Source organism: Prenolepis imparis, unplaced genomic scaffold (assembly GCF_030444845.1).
Source record: "Prenolepis imparis isolate NDT839.2.m4 unplaced genomic scaffold, iyPreImpa1.0 SCAF_103, whole genome shotgun sequence".
In the NCBI taxonomy this organism is placed as follows: domain Eukaryota; kingdom Metazoa; phylum Arthropoda; class Insecta; order Hymenoptera; family Formicidae; genus Prenolepis; species Prenolepis imparis.
In genome coordinates, this window is record NW_028141261.1 from 49,718 (window position 1) to 75,449 (window position 25,732).

The 25,732-nt window shown below is 37.1% G+C and overlaps 1 protein-coding gene and 1 pseudogene across 1 annotated transcript; both read left to right on the top strand.

Annotated features, from left to right (window-relative positions):
- Positions 1-16,122: 16,122 nt before the first annotated feature.
- LOC145947579 (uncharacterized) lies at positions 16,123-18,145 on the top strand (annotated as a pseudogene).
- Positions 18,146-20,461: 2,316 nt separating this feature from the next.
- On the top strand, positions 20,462-21,455 carry LOC145947582 (uncharacterized). The gene is made up of 3 exons (XM_083057377.1): positions 20,462-20,612; positions 20,933-21,035; positions 21,315-21,455. The coding sequence occupies exons 1-3, from the start codon at positions 20,462-20,464 to the stop codon at positions 21,388-21,390; spliced, it is 330 nt and encodes a 109-aa protein (XP_082913503.1). The 3' UTR covers positions 21,391-21,455.
- The last annotated feature ends 4,277 nt before the right edge of the window (positions 21,456-25,732 follow it).

Here is a 25,732-nt window from a genome sequence, read left to right on the forward strand (position 1 = left end):
TACATGCGGAATATTTTGAATTTTCGATTTTAAAGTTGACCTTGAGACTTCTTTCATAACTGCTGCAAAAGTCAAATATGTATCACCATTTCATGTATTTGTTAAAGCCCTACAACTTTTGTTTAAAACATTTTAGTCTGTCGTGCTCAGTTTTCAAAATATTAGGTATGAACAGATGGTCTGAGACACCCTAAATAACATTGCAATACCTTAATACAGAGAATATAAGAATATGCACATAAAAAGTAAAGAAAGAACTAATTTTTTCATCTTTATTAAATGATATAATCTATGTGTAAAAGACAAATTTAAAAAAAAGAATCAAAGATATAATGCTTGAATATTATATTATAATTAAAATAAAATAAATAATTAAAATAAAATAAATAAATAAAAGCCAAGCAACACATAGTTAATGGACAAAGAATCAATAGTTGATGCAATAGTTACAATCACTTAAATAATGTCTATATATGATTTGCACGTTAATTTATATAAATTTATATATGTGTGTCTGTGTGTGTGTAGTAACATGTAATCGAGAGTTTCATATAAGTTTAACTTACATAGAGCTCGGATTTTTTTTATTTTGCCCATTTGTTTCATCGTTCTTCATCCACTTTAATCTGTAAATAAATATTTTATTTTTATTAAAAATATGTATTCAAATATCTTTATTTGAACATATAAAAATATTTTCTCATATAAACATATATACGTACTGTGTAAAGTTGTATTTATATTCTGCATAAGTTGTCAAATTTACGTAGTGTCAGAAAATGTATCAGAATTTCTGAATATCTCGAAAATGAAATGTCGAAAAAAATGATGCTTTTGAGATCTTTAGAGGTTCCGATACATTTTCCATATCCGTATATTTCATCAGTCTCACAACAGTGTAAATTTACCTTCAATTTTATACTTAATATATTTAATAAATATTAATATTATATTATTTTTTATTAATGTAAATTTGTGAGATATTGATGTAATATAAGAATATGGAAAATATGTATATCGGAACACCTAAATATCTCAAAAGCATCATTTTTTTACAATGCTTTTTCGAGATATTAAGAAGTTCTGATTCATTTTCTGACACAACATAAATTTAACTGCTCATGCAAAACACAAATGCAGCTTCATACAGTACTTATGCTCTGTCTACATATGAGGCGATATCTTACAAACCGCAAATCCATTTCAGTTATATGTATGCATACTCATTTTAAGCAAACACAATTATAAAGAATTTTTTTCTCCACACTCACATACGTAAAAATGGTAAAAATTATTGTCCATGTATCACATTTTTTACAATAGTGAACGGGAAGTGGACCATCTATTCGAAAAGGCATGCGCTTCAAACAATATTTGCAGTAGGCATGACCACATCTTAGAGCCTGCACACTGCTATGCGTTAATTTAATATAACAATTATTGCATACAGGTGCACCTGCGGTGAAAATCTTTAGTTAACGCATCTTAACATTTTTTAAATATTTAAATAATTAAAACACTTACCATTATTGGAATTTGTTTCGCAAGCTAAACATGGCCATATGCATTGGCCCAACATATTTAATGTACAGCAATGCATTCTCAATTCTGATGAGAAAGATTCTCTTAAAATATACGCCAATCGATGCATTTCATTGTTAACAGATTGCCGAAAAGGCCGTATATTTTTATTTACTTCATCATGTTCGAGCGCGATCATGATTCAATTAAAAAATGTAATTAACCATACTGTCATCGGTCGAACCAGTATCACCTTTGCCGTCACGCGAGTGACATAGTTTGGTTCAACAATATTGTTGCTCCCAATGACATCGTTTGTCATGAGCAATAGAGACGCGACAATAAATTATGACACTCGAAGTTAAAAGGTGATAACACAAGCCAAACAGCTGATCATTTGTAAACACCGCGCGGACTCGAGATCCCGGGCCAACAACCGCCGACGGCGTTTTTTCTATGTTTTCGCGAGCAGCTGACGGTTAAGAATATCGACACGAATTCGCGACGAAGGACGCTGTGCGCACACGCAAAAGAATATGAAAAACCGTTTAAATAAACCGCCCGTAAACCTTGAAGAGATCGTCTCTTGCCTTCTCACGTTAAGCATCGAATCGCATTCCGTGTAATTAGCCGCTATAATTCTGTCGCTCGCAGAACGCGCCACTCGAACAATCGAACGCTTTCTCTCGAAGTCGCTCGCTTCGATACTCGCGTTGCCGCAAAGTTCGGAAACGGACAAAATTGTATTGCTTTTTTTTTCTTGTGTTTTTTCTTATTATAATAAATTTGTTATTGAGTGTGTGTTAAAGAGATTGCCTCTTTTTTGTGTGTTGATCCCACCTCACGTCCACACTCGCGTTATATTCGCGTCTCACGAAACATTCTGGTCCTTCGAACCGGATACGCTTGTTCCGGTGCAACATAAGTGCAGTGAGAGAGTGAACAGGGATTCTCAACGCGCATCATGAGCATGGACATGGAGTGTCTCATCCTCGCTCAAGACGATCTTCAACTTCGGATGGCGAACACTATGGAGAACCTCAATAAGCTGGGGAAGGCGAACATCACGGTCGAGGCCATTGACACGCGCCTCCACCGGTTGGAAAGGGTCTGGGAGAAATTCGAGAATCAACATGACAAGTTGCGCGCCAACTTCTGGAAGGAGTTGAAAACCCACGCTTACGTCACAGGAGACTTCAGCGGACTCGCCGAAGAGACATTACTCACCCAGAAGACGAAATTGATGAGCTTGAGGAACACACTACCGAGGCAAGGTACAAGCGGAGGTGCCACGAGCATCGAACCATCGTCCACTCGACAACGCACCACTCTCCCGCGCATACAGCTGCCGCATTTTTCCGGCAAGTACGCCGACTGGCCGCCATTCCGCGACCTTTTCCAATCGGTCGTCGGGGCGGACGCCACCATATCTGACATAGAGAAGCTTCACTACCTGAAGGCATCCTTGAAGGGGGAAGCGGAGTTACTCGTTCGAAACCTGCCAGCAGTTTCGGAGAACTACCGACGGGCATGGAATCTGCTCGTCGAGCACTATGAGAATAAGAGACTTCTCGTCCGCTCGTATTTCTCGACCTTCACAGCGCTCCCCAAAATGAAGAGCGAGTCGCTGAGCGATTTGAAGCGCATTCTACAATGCGTGGTATTCACCGTCGGCGCTCTCGAGAGCATCCAACGGCCGGTCTCGAGCTGCGAGGATCTATTCGTCCATCTGATAGTGGAACTCCTCGACGCGCGGTCGCGCCGAGACTGGGAGGACACCGTCGGAGGAACCTCGGAACCGGCATCGTACGCCGAAATCAAGGAGTTTCTGGAGAGACGATTGCAGACTCTTGAGGCACTCCAGCCCCAGAAGTTGGAGACGGCGTCGAACAAATCCGGAGACCACGGTACGCGACCCGCACGATCTCATCACGCTCAGAAGTAAGAAGTGAAGTGGGGGCGCTGTGCAAGAAAGACCACTTCGTGATGCTCTGCGATAGCTACCAGGAGAAGACGGCGGAGGAGAGGAAGAAGCACGTCGAGGCAAATCAACTGTGCCTCAACTGTCTTGGCAAACATCAGGTGCGTGAATGCCTGTCAAAAAAGAATTGTTCAGCGTGTCGAGGCAGACATCACACATCGCTGCACGATGCCTGTCGCGAGACCACCTCAACCTCGCACGTGGCCCAGCAGCCGTGTCTAGGGCGGGGATCTGTCCTTCTTGCCACCGCGCGCGTTCGAGTCGCCGACAGGTTCGGAGAACTGCATGCAGCTAGGGCATTAATCGACCAGGGATCGGAGGCATCGATGATCTCGGAAGCGTTGACACAGCGATTACGTTTGCCGCGCGGCTCAGCCACGGTTACCGTCTTCGGCGTCGGCGGAACGCAAGCCGGCACCGCCCACGTACGAGTGTCTCTTCGGGTCCTGCCGCGCGCCGCCGGATCGCCGATGACCATATCGGCGCTGATCCTGCCACGTCTCACGGTTTACACCGGAGTGACGACCGTGAGGGAGCCTTGGAAACACCTACACGGACTCGAGCTGGTCGACCCCGACTTCCAGGCCTCCGATCCGGTGGACATCCTACTCGGCGCGGACGTGTACGCCGCAATCCTTGACTCCGGCGTCGTCAAGGGAGGTCCGCGAGAACCCGTCGCACAACGTACGTCCCTCGGGTGGATTCTTTCGGGCGCGATCGAGGAGTCAACCGACAGGGCCGAGGCTCACAGCCACTCGTGCGTCGTTGACGAGACCTTGGTGAGCATGGTGAAGAGGCTGTGGGAACAGGAGGAAGTGTCGCGCGTCTCGTTGCCTCCGACGCTGGAAGAACAAGAGTGTGAAGAGTGGTTCGCGCGAACGCATTCTCGAGACGAACACGGACGGTATGTGGTGCGACTCCCGCTAACCGACGACACGACGGATTTCGCCGGGACGCGAATCGCCGCGATGCGATTACTCTCGGGCATGGAGGGCCGGTTCGCGCGGGACTCACGGTTACACGAACTTTATCGCGACTTCATGTACGATTACGAAAGACTCGACCACATGTCGCCGATAGACTCCCGCGAAGCAGCAACCAACGCGCGCGTGTGTTACTTGCCTCACCACGGGGTCTTGAAGAACACCGACGGCAGTGTCAAACTGCGCGTGGTTTTCAACGGCTCGTCAGCCTTGCCGTCCGGTGTCGCGCTCAACAACAATCTCCGCGTGGGACCAAATCTGCTGCCGTCGCTGCCTGACATCTTGACCCGCTGGCGCCGACACAGGTACGCGATTGCAACGGACATTGAGAAGATGTACAGACAGATTCTCGTATATCCGGCAGATCGCGACCTGCAACGAATCGTGTGGCAACGTGACGCGACAAAATCGATTGAAGAATATCGATTGAATACTGTGACGTACGGGTTAGCTTGCGCGCCGTTCCTCGCCATCCGCTCGGTGCGTCAACTTGCCACGGACGAAGAACCTCGATACCCCCTGGGATCGGCAGTACTGCTCCGCGACGTCTACGTCGACGACATTCTGACCGGAGCCGCCTCACTGTCGGAAACGTACGAAATCAAGCGGCAGTTGCTTCAGATTTGCAGGGCGGGCGGGTTTCCGCTGAAGAAATGGTCCGCAACCGATCCGGACCTTCTCAAGGACATCCCCGCGCCGGACCAACTGCGCGCCGATCTCCAGGCCTGGGAACCGCATGAGAGCCATTCCATGCTCGGGCTACGCTGGCATCCGGGCATCGACGGTTTCTCCTTTGCGATACGCGAGATCAAGCCTCAACCAGCCACGAAGAGGACCGTCCTTTCCATCACCGCGCAGCTGTTCGACCCGTTGGGATGGCTCGCGCCGGTGGTCGTTAGAGCGAAAATTCTGATCCAGTCGGTCTGGCTGCAAGGCCTCGACTGGGACACTCCGCTGGCATCAAAGGACGCCGCGTTCTGGGCAGCGTTCAAGACGGATCTCCCGAGTCTCGCCCGCATACGAGTTCCGCGGTGGCTCGAGCATCGACCAGGAGACACCATCGAATTCCACGGCTTCGCAGACGCCTCAGAGCGAGCCTTCGCCGCCGTGCTGTATCTCCGAGCCGTCGGTCGTGACGGAACGATCAAGGTCTCTCTGGTGGCCGCCAAAACCAAGGTCGCACCTGTGAAGCAGGTGTCGTTGCCCAGGCTCGAACTCTGCGCAGCCGCCTTGTTAGCGACGCTCGTCGCACATCACCGGACCGTCGTAGAGCTGCCAGTCACGGATACGCACCTATGGTCCGACTCCACGGTGACCTTGTCCTGGATACAAGCACATCCGGCCCGCTGGAAAACGTACGTGGCCAACCGCGTCGCCGAGATCCAGCGCGTCGCACCTGAGGCGCACTGGCACCACACACCCGGAGGAGACAATCCAGCTGATTGCGCATCTCGAGGACTCTCGGCAGGGGCCGCCCTGGCTGACGACATCAACAAGTCCATGGCCCGCCGGTCCGGCCTTGGAGGCTACGTCGGAGCCGCTGGAGCAACGCACGAGCAGCCACGCAGCATCTCGACAATGCCCGGACGAACCAATCATGCTGACGAGATATTCCTCGCTGCTCCGCCTGGTGCGCATTTCGGCATGGTGTCGACGCTGGCTGAAACCACGGCAGACGCGAGGCTCCATACTGTCCGTGGACGAACTGCAAGACGCCGAGGACGCATGGATCCGCATCTCTCAGGCGCGGGGATACCCAGCAGGACTCGTCGCCTTGGCAGGTGATAAAGGACTGTCAAGAAGGAGCCCGCTCCTCAAATTGAGCCCCTTCATCGACGGCAAGGGCATCCTACGGATTGGAGGTCGGTTAAGGAACGCCTCTCTCCCGTACGACGAGAAGCACCCCATTATCCTGCCAAGCGAAGGTCATCTGACGAGACTCTTCGTCGAAGCAAGCCATCGACGAACACTGCACGGTGGTGTGCAGGCGACACTCGGCTTACTTCGTCACCGCTTCTGGATTCCACGCGGAAGAACATGCGTCAAGGAGGTTATCCATCGCTGCGTGACCTGCTTGCGATGGCGGGCGGCAGCGCCTCAACCGTTGATGGGCGATCTCCCTCGACCTCGTGTGACCCCGTCGAGACCATTCCAGCACACTGGGATCGATTATGCCGGCCCGATACATCGAGGACAACCAAGGGTCGAGGGCACAAAAGTACCAAGGCGTTCATCGCAGTATTTGTCTGCATGAGCACCAAAGCCGTGCACTTGGACGTGGCGTCCGATTACACGGCCGACGCCTTCATTGCAGCGCTACGCCGTTTCATCGCCCGCAGAGGGCTTTGCGAGGTACTGTATAGTGATTGCGGTACAAATTTTGTAGGAGCTGACCGGCAACTTCGAGCCCTCTTCGCCGCCAGCAGCAAGGAAGGTCGACGCATTGCCGATGAGCTGTCCCGAGACCGCATACGATGACGATTCAACCCCCCGGCAGCCCCGCACTTCGGAGGGTTGTGGGAAGCGGCAGTCAAGGCACTCAAGCGTCACCTCCGTCGGGTGATCGGCGACGCAACCCTGACATTCGAAAAGATGTCTACGCTTCTCACTCAAGTGGAGGCGTGCCTCAATTCGTGACCGCTCGAGGCACTGTCCGAGGACCCTGACGACGTCGCCGCCCTGACGCCGGGGCATTTTCTGATCGGCACTGCCCTCAACGCCGTGCCCGTGCGACCGACAGGCGCTCACAGCTCGAATATTCCCGTTTCAGCAGCAGAGCCGAGACCTGGATCTTCCAAGGAGTGAAGCCAAGGTACCTGTAAATAAAAAGAGAGAAATGTATATAGTTAATTATAAGTTTATTTAAAATAATAGTTATAAAGTTTAAAAGGAAAAAAGAATTATAATTAAAATTATAATTGGAAAAGGAATAAAAAGTTAAATAAAGTTAAAATGTAAAATAATATAAATATTTAAAGGTAGATCAAAATAGACTTAAGTTTTAAAGATAGAGTTTTGAATAAAAGAATAAGTTGTTTTTATTTTGGTTAGCAAACTTTAGGTTTGATAAGATTCTAATTATAGAATGCGCAAGAGCAAAAGTTAATTTAAATAATAAGAGCGCAAAAGGAATAATTGAGTTTGATTTAGAATCAAAAGGAAAGATAAATCCTAGAGTTATTTTGAGTTGAAACATTAATTATAATATACGCACGATAGAGCGTACGAACAGAGGTTCGTAATATAATTAATCATAACCTTTTAATAATTAGAATAAGTTCATAATGTTGGAAGAAAATAGAATATATGAAAACAAAATAAAAAGGAAAGAATTAGAGAACGATCCGTATGATCAGTGCGAAGTCAATAAACGAAAGTTGACGAATCGTTATAAAACTCTAATGACGTAACCCTATAAATATTTGAAACACATTCCAATCATTAATTCAGTTAGGAAATTAATTTGAGTTAACGTAATGAAAAATCAATCATAAACAGGTGTTGAAAAATAAAGACACTGATTGGAAATTATTTTATAATTTAAAACAAGCAGACAGATGCTATTTATTTTTAGTTTTATTAGAATCATTAATTGACGTTATTTTTAGTTGTGAAAAATAATCACGGTTTGTAGTCAATTAACAAGATTAATTTATCAGCATTATGTTCAAGGAATGAATGATTGAAGTGTGTAACTATGTAAATATATATGTACAGTTAGTTTTAAGTATTGTAATATACGCGAAGCGTCAGTTAAGAACGCGAAAAGGGAAATGATATGATTGGCTAGCGCGAGCGTGGTGGGGATAACTAGGTGACTACCCAGCGGCGAGCGCGGACCATAACGAGACGCCTGACGCGCTATTGGCGCTGAACGACTGCCAGCGCGGAGGACACGGATTGGCCGGTGACTCAGTAGTGGGGAGACGTAGTATAAGAAGCGGCGATCCGAAGACTCGAGAGCTTTAGTCTCACCAACTCCCGGCGCGTAAAGATCGCTCGGCGATGCGAGCTTTAGTCTCAATAACTCCCGACGCGTAAGGATCGCTCGGCGAGGGGGCTTCCGCTCACACCCTCGTACCGCGTAGAAAAAACACGTTCAAGCTCGTTGACGCGAACGCGAAATAACTTGTAACGAAACGTGACGTGATATAAGTGCGAGAATTGTAACCGCGTTATTACCTGCCATAGTAAAACAGCGCGAGTTAATTTAATTGAGATTCCCTGTAATAAATCATAATTTCATTAAATATATATATAACGTATTAGTGACAATAAAAATCAAGTGTTACTTACCTGTGATACTTACCCAATCCTAATCGGTTGAATTGACCATCCTTGTGAATGGTTGTCCTGTCGATGATTCTGGATCCTACGGGCGGTGCATCGATGTCCAACGGCGACCTGAAACAGAAAAAGAAGGAAGTCTAAATCGAGGAAATAGGGAAATTGGCTCGAAGAAGGATCTTTGGCCAAAGTTGTCCATCGTTACTTACCAAACAACCAAACCTTGGTATTTCCATTGGTTAAAATACCTGGCGACCGATGAAACTTGGCGAAAGCGTTGCAACCTGGCGACTGGTGAGTGATACGTACCACGCGTTACTCTCTAAAGACCGGTCACACCCGAACCGTCGCTCACGACAGTTCCGGAGAATCGACTTTCGCGATGGCAGCTGGTGCAACGGATGAAGCAGCATTTCTGGGATCGGTGGTCGCGAGAATATTTGCACTCGCTGAACCACCGCCCGAAGTGGTGGAAGCCCGACACCGCCGTCAGAATCGGCCGCTTGTGCGTCCTGCGCAACGAGGCTTCGCCACCGAACAAGTGGCCGCTGGCACGCATCATCGACACGCATCCCGGAAAAGACGGCCACGTTCGAGTCGTGACCTTGCGAACCGCGGCGTCAACGTTGACGCGACCCGTGAACCGCCTCATCCTCCTATCGATGCAGAGCGACCCTGAGGCAGCAACGTAGCGCGACGCGACCTCGATGCCGTGCTCAAATTGCATCTCGTTTCACATTTAAATTCATTTTCAGTCATCCTTCGTTCTCGCTACATTGCAATCGTGATTTTTATCTTTTTGTTCTCGCTTTTCGAGTCTCGTTTGAATTGTTCCAAACAAGGCGGGCGGAATGTTCGAGCGCGATCATGATTCAATTAAAAAATGTAATTAACCATACTGTCATCGGTCGAACCAGTGTCACCTTTGCCGTCGCGACATAGTTTGGTTCAACAATATTGTCGCTCCCAATGACATCGTTTGTCATGAGCAATAGAGACGCGACAATAAATTATGACACTCGAAGTTAAAAGGTGATAACACGAGCCAAATAGCTGATCATTTGTAAACACCGCGCGCGGACTCGAGATCCCGGGCCAACAACCGCCGACGGCGTTTTTTCTATGTTTTCGCGAGCAGCTGACGGTTAAGAATATCGACACGAATTCGCGACGAAGGACGCTGTGCGCACACGCAAAAAAATATGAAAAACCGTTTAAATAAACCGCCCGTAAACCTTGAAGAGATCGTCTCTTGCCTTCTCACGTTAAGCATCGAATCGCATTCCGTGTAATTAGCCGCTATAATTCTGTCGCTCGCAGAACGCGCCACTCGAACAATCGAACGCTTTCTCTCAAAGTCGCTCGCTTCGATACTCGCGTTGCCGCAAAGTTCGGAAACGGACAAAATTGTATTGCTTTTTTTTCTTGTGTTTTTTCTTATTATAATAAATTTGTTATTGAGTGTGTGTTAAAGAGATTGCCTCTTTTTTGTGTGTTGACCCCACCTCACGTCCACACTCGCGTTATATTCGCGTCTCACGAAACAATCAACTTCATAATCGGTAAGATGTACTTTTTTGCAACATTTATTTCGATTACAAAATTGATTAGTGCATTTTTCCACTTCGTGACTCATTTTGCACGGGTTTCTCATACATATGCGAAGCATAAAGTCACGGCAAATCATTTGTTATATCAAATGTAACAACAAAAGAGAAAAGAACATACAAATAATAAACGACACAAGAAAATGTAACGACAATACTCAAGAAGTCGATTGTAAACCACACAACTAAATGAAAATTACAAAAATTAACGAATTTATTAGAAACTTAATACTTTTATCCAAATCTAATAAATACGCTCATTTTTGAAATTTTAACTTGGTTGTGTGACACAATCAACAAGAAGAGCGGCTTTATTATAAGGTTACGGTTTACTGTACACGTGACGTTTGAGTGTATCCAGAGTACGTTCTAAAATTCACTGCATTGCCAGTGCTGAAAATTTATAGTGTACGTACATGCCGTAAACTATAAAATTTCTGTACTAACAGTATATTGGACAGAAATATTGGAACGCACCCAATGTCACGTGTGCATAAACCATAACCTTATAATAAAGCCGCTTTGCGTGCCGATTGTGTGTCACGCAACTAAGTGGAAATTAAAAAGATGAGCGTATATATTACATTCGAAAAAATGAATCTATAAATTTTCTGATAAATTCGTTTATTTTTGTAATTTTTATGTTAGTTGTGTGAATTATAATCGACTCTCTCAATCATGTTGTAACATTTTCTCTTGTATCGTTTATTATCGCTCGTGTTGTCTTTTTCGCTTTTTGTTTTTACATTTGATATAACAAATGATTTGCCGTGACTTTATGTTTCGTGTAAGTTTGAGACACCCATGCGGAATGCGTCACGAAGTGGAAAAATGCACTAATCAGTTTTATAATTAAAATAAATTGCAAAAAGATGCGTCTCACCAATTACGAATTAATGAAATAAATAAATAAATATATTCGGTTTTTTCGACAATCTGATAATGAAATGCATCGATTGGCGTATATTTTATGAGATTCTCCCAGAGAGTTGAGAATTGTGAATGCATTGCTGTATATTAAATATGTTGCACCAATACATATGTACATGTTTACCTTACAAAACAACTTTTAATAATAGTAAGATTTTTAATTATGTAAGTAATAATAATAGTAACAATAATATTAATATTAAATATTAATTTTTAAAATGTGTTAACTAACGATTTCCACAGCAGGTGCACCAGTATGCAATAATTGTTATATTAAATTGTTACATGGCAATATGTAGACTCATATCAGTTGCATATGTTTTAATCTCATCCCATTTTATGGAATAGATGATTCACTTCCCCACTTTACTATTATAAAGCATGTGATAAATGGACATTGATTTATACGGTATGTAAGTATTGGTGAAAAGAAATTCTTTATAATTGCTTTTGCATATAATGATTGGTGTTTGGATTAAGTTATCGCATCATATAAACAGAATATATAAGTACTGTATGAAGCTATATTTATGTTCCGCCTAATTTACGTAGTGTCACAAAATGTACCAGAGAGAGAACTTCTGAATATCTCGAAAATGTAGTGTACACAAAAATTTTGTTTGAAATACTTAGAGGTTTGAAGCGCATTTTCGAGTAGATGGTCCACTTCCCGTTCACTATTGTAAAAAATGTGATAAATGGACAATGATTTTTAACATTTTTGCGTACGTAAGTATGGAGAAAAGAAATTCTTTATAATTGTGTTTGCTTATAATGAGTATGCATATATGTAACTGAAATGGATTTATGGTTTGTAAGATATCGCATCATATGAAGACAGAGTATATATAAGTACTGTATAAAGCTGCATTTGTGTTCTGCATAAGTAGTTAAATTTATGTTGTGTCAGAAAATGAATCAGAACTTCTTAATATCTCGAAGATGCATTATAGAAAAAAAATGATGCTTTAGAGATATTTAGAGGTTCCGACACATTTTCCATATTCTTATATTACATTAACATCTCACAAATATACATTAATTAAAAATAATATAATATTAATATATATTAAATATATTAAGTATAAAATTGAAGGTAAATTTACACTGTTATGAGACTGATGAAATATATGGATATGGAAAATGTATCGGAACTTCTAAAGATCTCAAAAGCATCATTTTTTTCTACATTGCATTTTCGAGATATTCAGAAATTCTAATACATTTTCCACATCCATGTATTTCCTCATTGTTTCACAACTGTGTAACTTTACTTTCAATGTTATATTTAATATGCATAATATATACATATTAATATATATTTAATTATGAGACTGACATTTTTATAAAAATATATATTAAATTTGACATCCGTGAAGTGAATGAATTTATTTCTTGTTTTGCCTACAACAGAAATGAAGGGAGAAGAATCTTGACTAATACCTATTGGAGGAAATAATTGGATAAGATTTTTTTATTCTATTATTAATCACTATCTGAGAAATAATATAATCTTAAATTTTTAATATTATTTTATCCTAATTTAAAATTTTTATTAATATTTATAATTGCAACTGGTATTATTCTATTCTCAACGGTACAGATTTGACATTTTCTTTTCAACATCAAAAGAATCTGTTGTCTCTTTCTTAAATACCTTAAGATACTATTTATAAATATAAAATTCTAGATAAGAAGATAGTAAGGGCCATTGTACAAGCTATTCCGTAAACGTAAACGTGGCATTAAGTATACATAGGTAATCTTAAACTTTAGTAACGCCCAGAGAAAATACGTCTACGTTTACGATTTTCTCTGTGCGTTGATTAAAGTTTCAGATTACATATGGTTAATAATATACTTAATGCAACGTATCGCGTTACTGAAAAGTTTGTGCGGTGGCCCTATATATTAAAAAAGAACGTAATTATTATGATAACAGATATTGAAGACATTTACAAATTAAAGAAAGAGAAAGATGTAAAAGGAAAAATAAATGTAAGTATATAGTGTATACAAAAGTATTGTTCACGCGCGAGCTGTCCGTTTTTTTTGTTCGTCGCGGCGAATTGAGAAGAAAAAGTTTGCTGATCGCGAGAGAGAATCGAAGTCGGAAAGAGGGAATGTGATTCCGCTAAGACTGAGGAGCGAGAAGGATAGCGAATGCTATTGTGTATCAGCTTGACGGTGAGGTTTAGAGATAACAGCGGAGCGTGATAGAGTGAGAGAGTGAGAGAGAAAGAGTGAGAGAGAAAGAGTGAGAGCGAAAGAGGAGATTGAGAGTTTAAGAGAAGTGCGATAATACAGGCGATCCGTTATTAGAAAAGAATGTCTTTATTTTAGTAATGTCGAAAATGCGGACGCGGTTAATACATAGATTAAATTAACTCTTGAAATGTCCGAGCACCATTAAAGTCACGTCTTTTATAAAGAGTTCGTCTTTTTCGCACTCGCAGTCACTGAAAGATTTGCGATCGCAGTACAGAAAGTTAATCTATCGCCGTGTTCGCACTTAACTTAGATTTGTATTCGCGTATGTTTATTACTCGATTATATTTTCGATAAGAGCCCCGAGACAGTCGTATCCTCGGTATTTAAACTCTTCGGGGAAACGTCTAGAAATTTCGAAGAACGGAGAAAGGGAATCCCAAGCTCCGAGTAATCGTCGAATATTTCCTTGAAACGTGGAAACGGTTGTCTGTTGATTACATATGAGATATAAATACGAAGACGAGAAAACACATTGAGAACAAAGACGTTTGTTATTGAACGCGTATTTGCGGATTATCCGCTTTGTAAAGGCAGCACGGCGATAAGATTTTATTATGTTCGAGTTTTATATATAAATTTATTATTCTCGAATTTAACAGGTGTAAATTTATTATTCGCGATTTTAACATATATGAATTTATTCTTTCCGACTTTAACAAGTATATATAATTGTTTTACATAACTAATTGTAAATTATATGAAAATGAAAATACATTTACTATCATATAACTCTTTCTTTATGACAGACACGTAAAAAATGAAGAATTTTGCTAATAATTTCAAAACTAATTAAGAGCTTCTGCACACAGGACGCGTTACGCGTGGCGGAAGCCGACGCGATAGCCAATCAGAAAATTTCGCCGAGCGTCAAGAACTGAGGTGCATTCTGTTTCACGCATATGCGCGCATTTTCTATAGTAAACGTGACGTGTACTATAAATGCACGCATATGCGTGAAACGGAACGCGCCTTTGAATTGATCCAACTTTTAGTTTCCACTGAGCGCGTCACGCGCTCAGTGGAAAGGCGCCCTAAAGTATGTTGCATATATTGCGTATATGTTTCCCGATAGAAGTTTCCCCGTTTTCACGATAGAAGATACAAGGATGCCATTTCACATCGGATATCATGGATGATATCGTTCAGTCCTTGTCGTGATTTTCGCTTTTGTTGTAATCATCGTGCTTGTGTCGTATTTGTAAAGTGAAGTACCGTTTTATTTGAAAATAATATGTCATAAGAGATTCCTAGAGAGAATTGACACAGTTTTATCACTATATATAAATCCTACTAAAAAGTCCTTCGACTGATGTCTATGCCATTATAATAGATGTAAGTAATCGAAAAACTATAAATATAATATTTGCTTTTATATTACATTTTTATATTGCGTAGTTACAATGCTAAATTAAATTATTAATAACCGAGTCATCACAAAACGTCCTCAGGATCATCCTGAATATATCCAGGACATCCTGGGAGATTTATAGGACGTTTTGAATTTTTGTGCAAATATTTATATAAAGATTTAATATGCATATATGATAACCTTTAGTTATATAAAATATTTAATTTAATTTTAAAACGTCAGTATATATTTATAAATGTTCCATAAAGATCTATATTTTTTCCTTAAGTGTAAAGTCTAATTAAAAATACTTGTATAATAATATAATATAATTTAATAAGAACGTACAATTATTTTCAGTTTGCTTTAATATAGAATATTCATAGAATATTTGCATATATAAATATAATTTTATTATGTCCCATTAATATCCATAGGACATCCATTAGAAATGAACTGGATGCTTACTGGTTACCCACTGGATATACATATATATCAGCACATATCTTCGAAAGACGTTCAAAGGACATCCAGAGGACATCCTAAGAATATCCTCTAGATGTCCTCTGAACGTCTTTCAAACATGTATACTGCATGTTAGGGATTCAATCTTTTAATTTAATAAAAGCAAGAAAAACAATAAAAATAAAATATTCTTATACATATATGAGCAACATATAACATATATATATATATATATATATATATATATATATTTGTCATATATATGTTGCTTGTATATGTAAGAATATTTTCTGTTTTTTTATTGTTTCTTGCTTTTATTAAATTGAAAGATTGATGAAATATTTTTTAAAATCAGTAAAACGTGTAAGAAAATGCTTCGACATGAACTGTTGGACTTGCAAGTAACAAAGATATTGCGCATGCGCAGTATCTTAGTAATGAAAGTAACGAAATGACGTCGCATATAATTTTCCCGGTTCTTTATGCCATATGCGCCTGATTGTGCCTAGCAGTGCCAGTGCTTCGATCGACAATTTTATTAATTGTGCCTGTTAAGTGCAAGTTTAAAACATTATAATATTTGAGTTGTTGTGAATCCTCAAGGAGGAATCAAAAGGTAAGAGTTTAACATTTACAATTTTTTAGAAAATAAGAAATAAATATATTTAAGGTTAAGATGCCACATCCTAACTATAAAAAAAAGTTTTACAATTAATTCTCCAACCCAACGAAAAGTAAGAAAATTAGAAGTTAATATAATTAATGAAGCTTTAAATTCAAACATATCATCTAATAAACCAATATTATCTAATGAACCAACATCTGAAATCATTGAGAATGTTTTGGATATATCAATGGATGCAAATAATTTATCAAATGATAGTGATTTTGAGGAAATAAATCCTGCTTCAAGCAGCGAAAATGAAAACAATGAGTTTTTACCTTTATTTGAGCAAGAATTTTTGAATAATGATGAAGATGATAATAATACATCAGATACTGAAAAAAATGATTTTAAAATATTTCTTGCCAGTTGGGCAGTTAAAGAAAACATTGCACAGGCATCATTACGTAGTCTTTTAAGAGGAATAAAACAATATACATGTGTTAAATGTCATCATGACATACCATCTGATCCTAGAACACTTTTGCGCACTCCAAGAAATACAAATATTAGAAATTGTGCTAGCGGAGAATATTATCATTTTGGTTTATTAAAGGCAATAGAAAATAATTTTTCATCTCTTTCAAAAAATTTAAGTAATATAAAAATAAGTATAAATATTGATGGTCTACCATTATCGAAGTCTTCGTAACAACAACTGTGGCCAATTTTGGGTTCCGTAGAACAATCAAAACAAGTTTTTGTTATTGGTGCATATTATGTAGACAAAAACCTTCTAATTCACAAGAGTTTCTAAAAGAATTCATAGAAGAAGCAAAACTATTATGTAATGATGGAATTTTTATCAATAATAAACACATTAAATGTAGTATAGATTCGATAATATGTGATACTCCAGCCAAAGCATTTATATTACAAATTAAAGGACATACTGGCTATTCGAGTTGCACTAAATGTATAACTGAAGGTGATTTCCGTTGTAATAAAGTTTGTTTTCCTGAAATAAATGCTCCATTGAGGACAGATCTAGATTTTAGATTAAAGACTGAAAATTTTCATATTGGAACCACAATTGTTGAAGAAATTCCTAATTTTGATTTTATAAATAATATACCATTAGATTACATGCATTTAGTTTGTCTAGGGGTTACGCGACGTTTATTATATTTATGGTTATTTGGTGATAAAAAATTTCGTTTAGAAAATAGAAAACGTCAAAGCATATCATCAAATTTAGAAAATATTTTAAAAATAAATGTGCCATGTGAGTTTGTAAGAAAGCCTCGATCACTAACTTATGTGAAATTGTGAAAAGCAACAGAATATCGAGAACTGCTTCTATATACAGGACCTGTAGTTTTTAAAAATTTTCTTCGTAGCGATATATATGATCATTTTGTAACTTTACATGTAACTATTAGAATATTATGTTCCAATAAATTACAAGATTTATTTAATTATTGTCAAGAATTATTAGAACATTTCGTTAAAGCATTTGCATTAATTTATGGCACACATAACGTTTCTTACAATGTACATGGTCTTATTCATCTTGTAAAAGATGTAAAAAAATTTGGTCCACTAGATAATTTTAGTGCGTTTAAATATGAAAATTATTTACAAACATTGAAAAAACTGTTAAAAAAACATGACAAACCTTTACAACAAATTGTAAGAAGATACATTGAACATGAAAAAAATAAAGTAGCAGAAAAACTTATGACAGAAGAAACTGATCATTTTACAATAGATTTGAGATCTATTCATTCATCTGGTCCATTAATACAAGGTTGTTGCAATCCACAATATAAAATAATAAGAAAGGAATATATGACTTTACGTATAGATGTAAAAGCTGATAATTGTTGCGCATTAGTTGATGGAACTATTGTGTTAATAGAAAACATAGCACATAATAAAGATCTCAATGTAGATGTAATTATAGGTCGCAAATTTTTATACAAGGAAGATTTTTACAACATTCCATGTCCGTCATCATTATTACAAATATTTAGTGTACATAGTTTAAGTCAATTACAAATGTGGTCGATAAAAAATATTGATACAAAATATGTTAAATTACCACTATTAGAAAATAAATATGTAGTACTTCCATTGTTACATTAATAAATTGAATTTAAAATATATATATATATATATAGGTTTTAGATATTGTAATTAGATAATGTATATTTTATATTTTAATATATAATATATATGTATATGTATACTAACACATATATATTTTGTGTTTATATATATATATATATATTAAATATATTTAATATATCTCTATTTCTGTTAATTTGGAGCTATGGAACAGTATGCCATAGTAGAGTTCATTGATGGACTGGAAATGATACCCTCTTCTTGGGTAACCGAAAATAATAAATATGCATATTGGCCTACTTTCACATCAAACGAAAAATTTAAAAAAGCTGTGCAAAAATGTATTTCAAAGATGGCCGCAACATGAAATAAAAAGGATTTTAGCAACTGCAAGTAAGTACATACAAAAAGTAAAATAAATAATTACATTAATATACATAAATAACTACATTAATATATAGATAATTAATTGTACTCTTATTTTGTTGCTCATTCAATATTCTTCAATATTAAAATAGTATTAAATATAGCATGTTCGTAGCATAACTTATAGAAAATTTTTTAAAAATATTTTTACAAACTTACAATACTTACACTTTAGAGTGTAATTGTTATAGTAAAATATATAATTAACAAGCATTTTTTAAATTTAAAAATAAAAAATAATTTTTGTTTTAATAATTACTATTTGCTATATAATTTTATTTTTTTAAGGTACATATGAAAAAGGAATAAAAAAATTTAAAAAAGCAGAATTTATATCAGATTTAAATTCTGAAAGTGAAGATAATGATACTTTAAAAAAGAGTAGAAAACATAGAGCCAGCCTGTTATAAGTAGTGAAGAAAGTTTTAGTGAAGAGGAAAAACGTGTTCGTGTACCATCATATCCAAAGCTTCCACATAAAAAAAATCTTAATAAACAGTCACATGAAAATTCAGCAATTAAAATGCCATTAAGTTAGTAAAAAAATTTATAGCGTATATTAATATAGTAAAAAGATTTATAATATATACACTACAATAATAATTTTACTTATCATTTATATAGATAAAAATGTATCAAAACTGACCGAATATGAAAATAACAATTCAAATATAAATTCCCCAAACAAAACAAATGTAGAAACATTTTCTTCTTCAATAAATAAAAATACAGGTAATCGATAAATATGTATAATTTTTACAGCAATAATTTTTATAATAATTTTATTTTTAGTATTGCTTTCAGTATTTTTATATTTTCAGTATTTTCAGTAAATTATTATATTTTAGTATTATTAAATAGTTGTCAACTAATTTAATTTTAATATTTTACATTTTTTGTTTTTTTTATTCGTATAGGGCATGATTTTAATCAGAATAATGTCAAAGAAAAAGAGCTCAGCTTTGAAACTTGTAAAACTGATTCTATAATTCGTAAGTATTGATTTGTAATATATTGTAATGTACATTTCCATGTATTCTATATTACATTTGTATGTATTATATATACTTTATGTTTTAAAACGTGTTTTTTATTATTTTATAATATTTATATATATATATATATATATATATATATATATATTATTTACAGCAACAATAGATTTTCAACGATATGTTATACGAAAATTATTGGATATGGACTTCAAAATATCAACAATACATGAGGAACAGAAAAATATAAACACTAAATTAGATAGTATACAAAACCAAATCCAAACTTTTGTATTAGATGGTGAAGTGAAAAAGAAAGATGTTGAAGTAGATTACATGGAATTCTTTCCGTTACAAACATTAGAAGAGCTAGAAAAATTCGGACAACGATTAGTTGAGAATAAAATAAATCGTAAAGCATTGGTATGCATATTTTTAATCTTTAAAAATATTTGAATCAAAAAAATTAAACTTATTTATTTAATTTATAATTATAATTATTTTAAAAACAAGGTTAAGAGTATTTTATTGACCAACACTGGCTAAAGCAATAATTCTTTTATTACGACGTTTCGACCCTAAATTGGGTCCTCTTCAGGCTATTCTTTAATGTAACGTGGTAAACCCTATACGCACATGATGTTATGTTAGAATGTCTGACAAATGACATTCTAACATAACATCATGTGCGTATAGGGTTTACCACGTTACATTAAAGAATAGCCTGAAGAGGACCCAATTTAGGGTCGAAACGTCGTAATAAAAGAATTATTGCTTTAGCCAGTGTTGGTCAATAAAATACTCTTAACCTTGTTTTTAAAATTCGACTGGCAATCACATCTTACATTTTGTATAATTATTTTATTTATTTATAAAAAAATTTATTTATTATTTATTTATTATTTAGATTGTGCAAATGGCACGAATAGGTGGATCGGATATTAAATCACTTACATTTAACATCATACGAAGACTTCTGAGTGATTCAGTTGGAAGTTTATTTAGCTACATTGGCGGAAAGAAAAAACGTTCATTTTTTGATTTATATCTACGAAAAATTATATTTGGTAAATACAATTTCTATTTATAATATGTAAACTACTAAAATAAGTACTTGAGATATTTTTTGCACATAAAAAATATTGTTAAAAAACAAATTCAAATATTTTTTGAAACTTATTTTCGGTTTTAATTACATCAATTTTAGTTACATCAATTTGGATTTGTTCTAATTACTATATTTAATGTTATCTTATATTTTTTTACTCATTCTTATAATCTTACTTAACTTTTTCAGTTCAGAGAATTTTATTTTTTAAAAATATTTATTTTAAATATTTTATTAAATATTTCTCTTTAAATACTTTTACATTTTAACATAATATAGGTGCTGTACGAGTCTATTTTCCTGAGGCTACCGAACAGAAGATATCAGAACCAATTAAATCCTGGTTAAGGCATGCAAGTGAACGTAGTATGAAGAAAAAAAAGTATGCATGTTACTTTATTTTTTATAAATTTTATTGAATAATAAAATAATATATATTATATAAAGTTTTAAATTTTGTTAAGGAAAAGTTTTGAGAAAACTATTACAACTTTAACATTATTTTAAGTTTGCAGATAAATCTTTGATAGAAACAGATATTCAATCTTTCAAATCGAATAAATATAATTTATTGAAAAAATATATGTTACAATGTAAATCCATTACAATGTAAATCTATGTAAAAATTTGCTAAAAAATTTTGCTATAAAAATTATTCTAGCATGGATAAGAGAGCAGATACAGCTTCTGTACAAGAAGATCAGGATCAAGCAGAAGAAACAACTTTAGATGAATAAATTGCTCCAAATATCTAAGAATAAACGTCTAGGGTCCAGATATTTAAGTCGTTGAAGAAACGATTGCCGACTTTGAAAGAATTTGATGTTCAATATACGGAGGCCCGATGACCCGAAGTTACGTCCAACACCTCGTCCATCGATGGTGACGATCATATTGTGATATAAAAACGCTAAGATTTGATCACTCGGAGAAGACAATTCAAGAGACTGCCGAAGTGACGTTTGTATTTTCTGTGCAATTAATTTGATATCAAACGCTTATTTATAAGAGAATTTACACCTTGGCAGAAAAGCAGAAAAGCAGAAGCTAAACTCGCGCTGATAGTAAACTAGGCAGTAAACTTGGTGGTAGTAAATTTACTACCAACGCGAGTTCTGCTTGTCTGCTTTCTGCGTTTTTGCCAAGATGTGTGTGTGAATTCACCTTTATTCTTTTTATATATTCTACAAGAATAATATAAAAAACCAATGTAAAATGATTTCCTAATACTTTAAGATACAATTATTTTTTTATTTCATTTAATAGATATAGGTTCAGTTCTTTTTCAATACTTTTTCATACAGTCAAATCTAATATTTAAAACTTAAATGACTGTATTTTTTTTATGTTTATTGTACGAGTTTATGTTTATTGTATGAGCTAGAAAATCTTAGAAAGAGCGCAATAGGAAAATTTAATTTAAAAATGTATTTAAAAATTTTCTAATTTTATTTAGAATTTTGAACAAAAATACTTGGCGAAAGATTAAGAAACTTTTTTATAATATTTAGAAATAGACATCCTGTTTTTGATCATAAAAAATATCAGATCATAAAAAATATTCTTTACACCTAGGATGTAAAATATAATATATCTAATGCGAACAAATTTATAATTACATAACGCTTCATCAGTGCAAATATTCGATCAAAATAATTTTCTTAAAATGAAAATGTCGAATTTGTGAAACTTACTAATATTTGAACCTTCCCAGACAGCACATGGATGTCTTTTGGACGTCCTAAGGACATCCTTTTTTCTAAACGGGATGTGCAGAGGATATCCTGTTATATTAATTACTTAAAATGATTATATTTTGAAATTTTGTTATACTTAACATTTTATTATATATATATATATATATATATATATATATCTTATATAAATTATATTTAGTGTATCAAAAAAATTAATTTTAATTATTCATTAAATTGTATGTTAAATTGCAGAATGTTTATTTTTCATTTAAAAGAATTTTATTTTTATATATTTAAATAAATTATATATGCATACGGAAAATATGTTGGCTTTTATATATACGTATATGTGCAAAAATAAAATTAAAATTAGTAAAACAATTCATGTATGTGTAAGTCTAAATTAATCCTTAAATTATCCTGTAAAGTACCTCAATAACATATTCTGGATGTATTATGGACGTTTCAAAAATTACAATGTCTTATGGATATCGTATGGACGTCCGTAGGACTTTGAAATAGAATGTCCTGAGGATATTTTTAGGTATAGCATGAGGCGCTCATTTGCTATTCCTCAGGACATCCTGAAAAAGTATCAGGAATATAACAGGATATCCTCTGCACATCCCGCCTAGAAAAAAGGATGTCCTTAGGACGTCCAAAAGACATCCATGTGCTGTCTGGGAAGGTTAAAATATTAGTAAGTTTCACAAATTCGACATTTCCATTTTAAGAAAATTATTTTGATCGAATATATGACTCGCTATACCAAAATTACGCTATACCATTAATATAACATGCTAAATCTTGTGCACCCATAGTGAATACAATTGTATTCTCTGTATTGTACAATTGTATACTGTTTCTGTGTAAAAAGGTTATGTGAATGCAAAATTAATTTGATTTCGGCACTATCTTCTTGTCTTTATTTTACATGTATGTGTTCATTAGGAACAGGAGTTCAGTAAAAAAGGAGAGATCCTACTTTTTCAATAATGGCAATGAATTTCAGAACACGGCCTCTGCCATGATTGTCACGTGATGCGGCACATGCACGTACATGTTTCCCACGTTTTTCGCGGCAGAAAATTCCATTTTGCGTAGTTCGCATACTGTCGTTCTTCATTTGTTAACATTTGTCGTGATAACGCTTTTGTTGTAATCATCGTTCTTGTGTCAAGTAGGAATACTAGACCGGTTCTAATCCGAATACTCCGAGGGGGGGCGGGGCGGGGGGGTTCTCCGAGGCGAGGGGGTATGACGTCACGCGGGGCGGGGGAGATCTTGTTGGCGAGGGGTGATGACGTCACGCGGGGCGGGGGCGCTTATCGCTGTGCGGGAGACGCTTATCGCGTATTGTTTTTCATAAACAAAACAGCGTATTGTATTACTTTGAATTATCTAACATGTTTTATTATAAACAAAACACCGCAAAGTGAGCGCCGATATTCGGCCGCCCTCGCGGTACTTCCCCTCCCCTCCCCCATAAGGCGACGCGCTTTGGCGGTACTTCCGCCCTCCCCCTCCCCTGCCCAAAGGCTGCGACGTTTCTTCCTCATTGTTTAGGAAGAATTCTTTTGCGATAATTTTGCCGACATTCGGCCACCCACGCGGTACCTCCCCTTCTCCATCTGAGGGGATCTTGGGGGGTCGCGCTTATCGCAATGAACACGTCGGGACACGTGTTTTTTTTCGCGATAAAAGACCATGATGCATTACGCGCCGATATTCGACAGCCTTTGCGGTACCTTTCCCCTCCCCCTAAGCGGAATTCTTTCTCATTGTTTAGGGAGCGCCGATTCCTTTGCGAACATCTCTCTGTCCCTTCAATATGGAAGTCTGCTAGCATCATACCAATACCGAAGGTAAAACAGCCAACCCTAGCACAACACTACAGACCCATATCGATCTTACCAGCTATCTCTAAGGTTCTTGAAAGGATCGTCTCGGAACAAATTGTGGAGTACCTTGCGGAAAATAATTTATTGGACCCATGTCAATATGCCTATAAAAAGAACGCATCGACACAGACATGTATTATAAAAATGCTAGATGATATTAGGCATGCCGTAGACGAAAGAAAAATCACAATCTCAGTGTTTTTCGATTTTTCCAAAGCATTTGATAGGGTACAGCACAACATTCTACTGAACAAATTAAAAGAAATGGGTTTTTCTAATATGGTACTGAGCTGGATATCTTCCTATCTGACGGGCCGGACTCAGGCTGCAAGGGACCAATATAAAGGAATTACATCATCTTCGATCAATATCGCTGCTGGAGTCCCACAGGGTTCTGTCTTGGGTCCTTTGCTATTCGTGGTTTATATGACTGATATCAAAAGGGCAATACGACGATGTGGATATAGCCTATACGCTGATGATCTGCAGATATACCTACACTGTGAACCAAATAACCTGCATAAAGGCATTGAAGAGCTCAATGAGGATATTAAATCAATAATCGAGTGGTCCAATGAGAACGGACTCATACTAAATCCAGATAAAACTCAGGCTATCCTGTTTGGTTCAGCGAAATATATAAATACTATCATCCTTGAAAACCTGCCCAGTATAATGATCTGCGATGCAGTGGTGCAGTTCTCTACGTGTGTAAAATATCTGGGCATCTACATCACAAATACACTGTCATGGGAAAAGCAGGTCGTGAATGTTGTTAAAAATATTAGGACTAAACTATATCAACTAAAAATATCTAAACATCTACTAACAGATAAATTAAAAATAAATCTAATCACGATGCTTATCTTGCCGCAACTGGATTATTGCTGCGCAGCTCAAACCGACATGACCAGTCAATTAAGCTTAAAACTTTATCGAGCACTGAACGCGTGCATTAGGTTTGCATGCAACGTAAAATGGGATGAACACATCACTCCGTACTATCACAAACTACGGTGGCTCAAGATAGACGAGCGAAGACGGTACTTTGTAGGAAATTTAATTTACAACATAATCCTATCTAAACAGCCTGTAACTCTTTACGGAGATTTAAAGTTCCGTTCTGTTCATTGCTCACGACCTACCAGAGCTTCTGGCGACCTTCTTGTACTACCGATATGCCGTACTGAGATATATAAGCGTTCTTTTAGAGTCTCAGCATCTGAACTATGGAACAAGCTCCCGTTTTCTCTCCGCGAAGCTAGGACGGCAAACGAATTTAAAAATAAATTTTATGAATCACTACTTAATGCTGGATAATAGACTACGCGAAATAGCTATTCTACTGCCTCAACTGCCTCTACAGCTAGTCAGGCGCAGCTACTATATATATTTTCTGTTTCTTATGTCTGCTCTTGTATCTCTATCTTTTATCGTTTCATAATCTCTGTTTTTACTGTAACTTATTGTATCTCTAACTT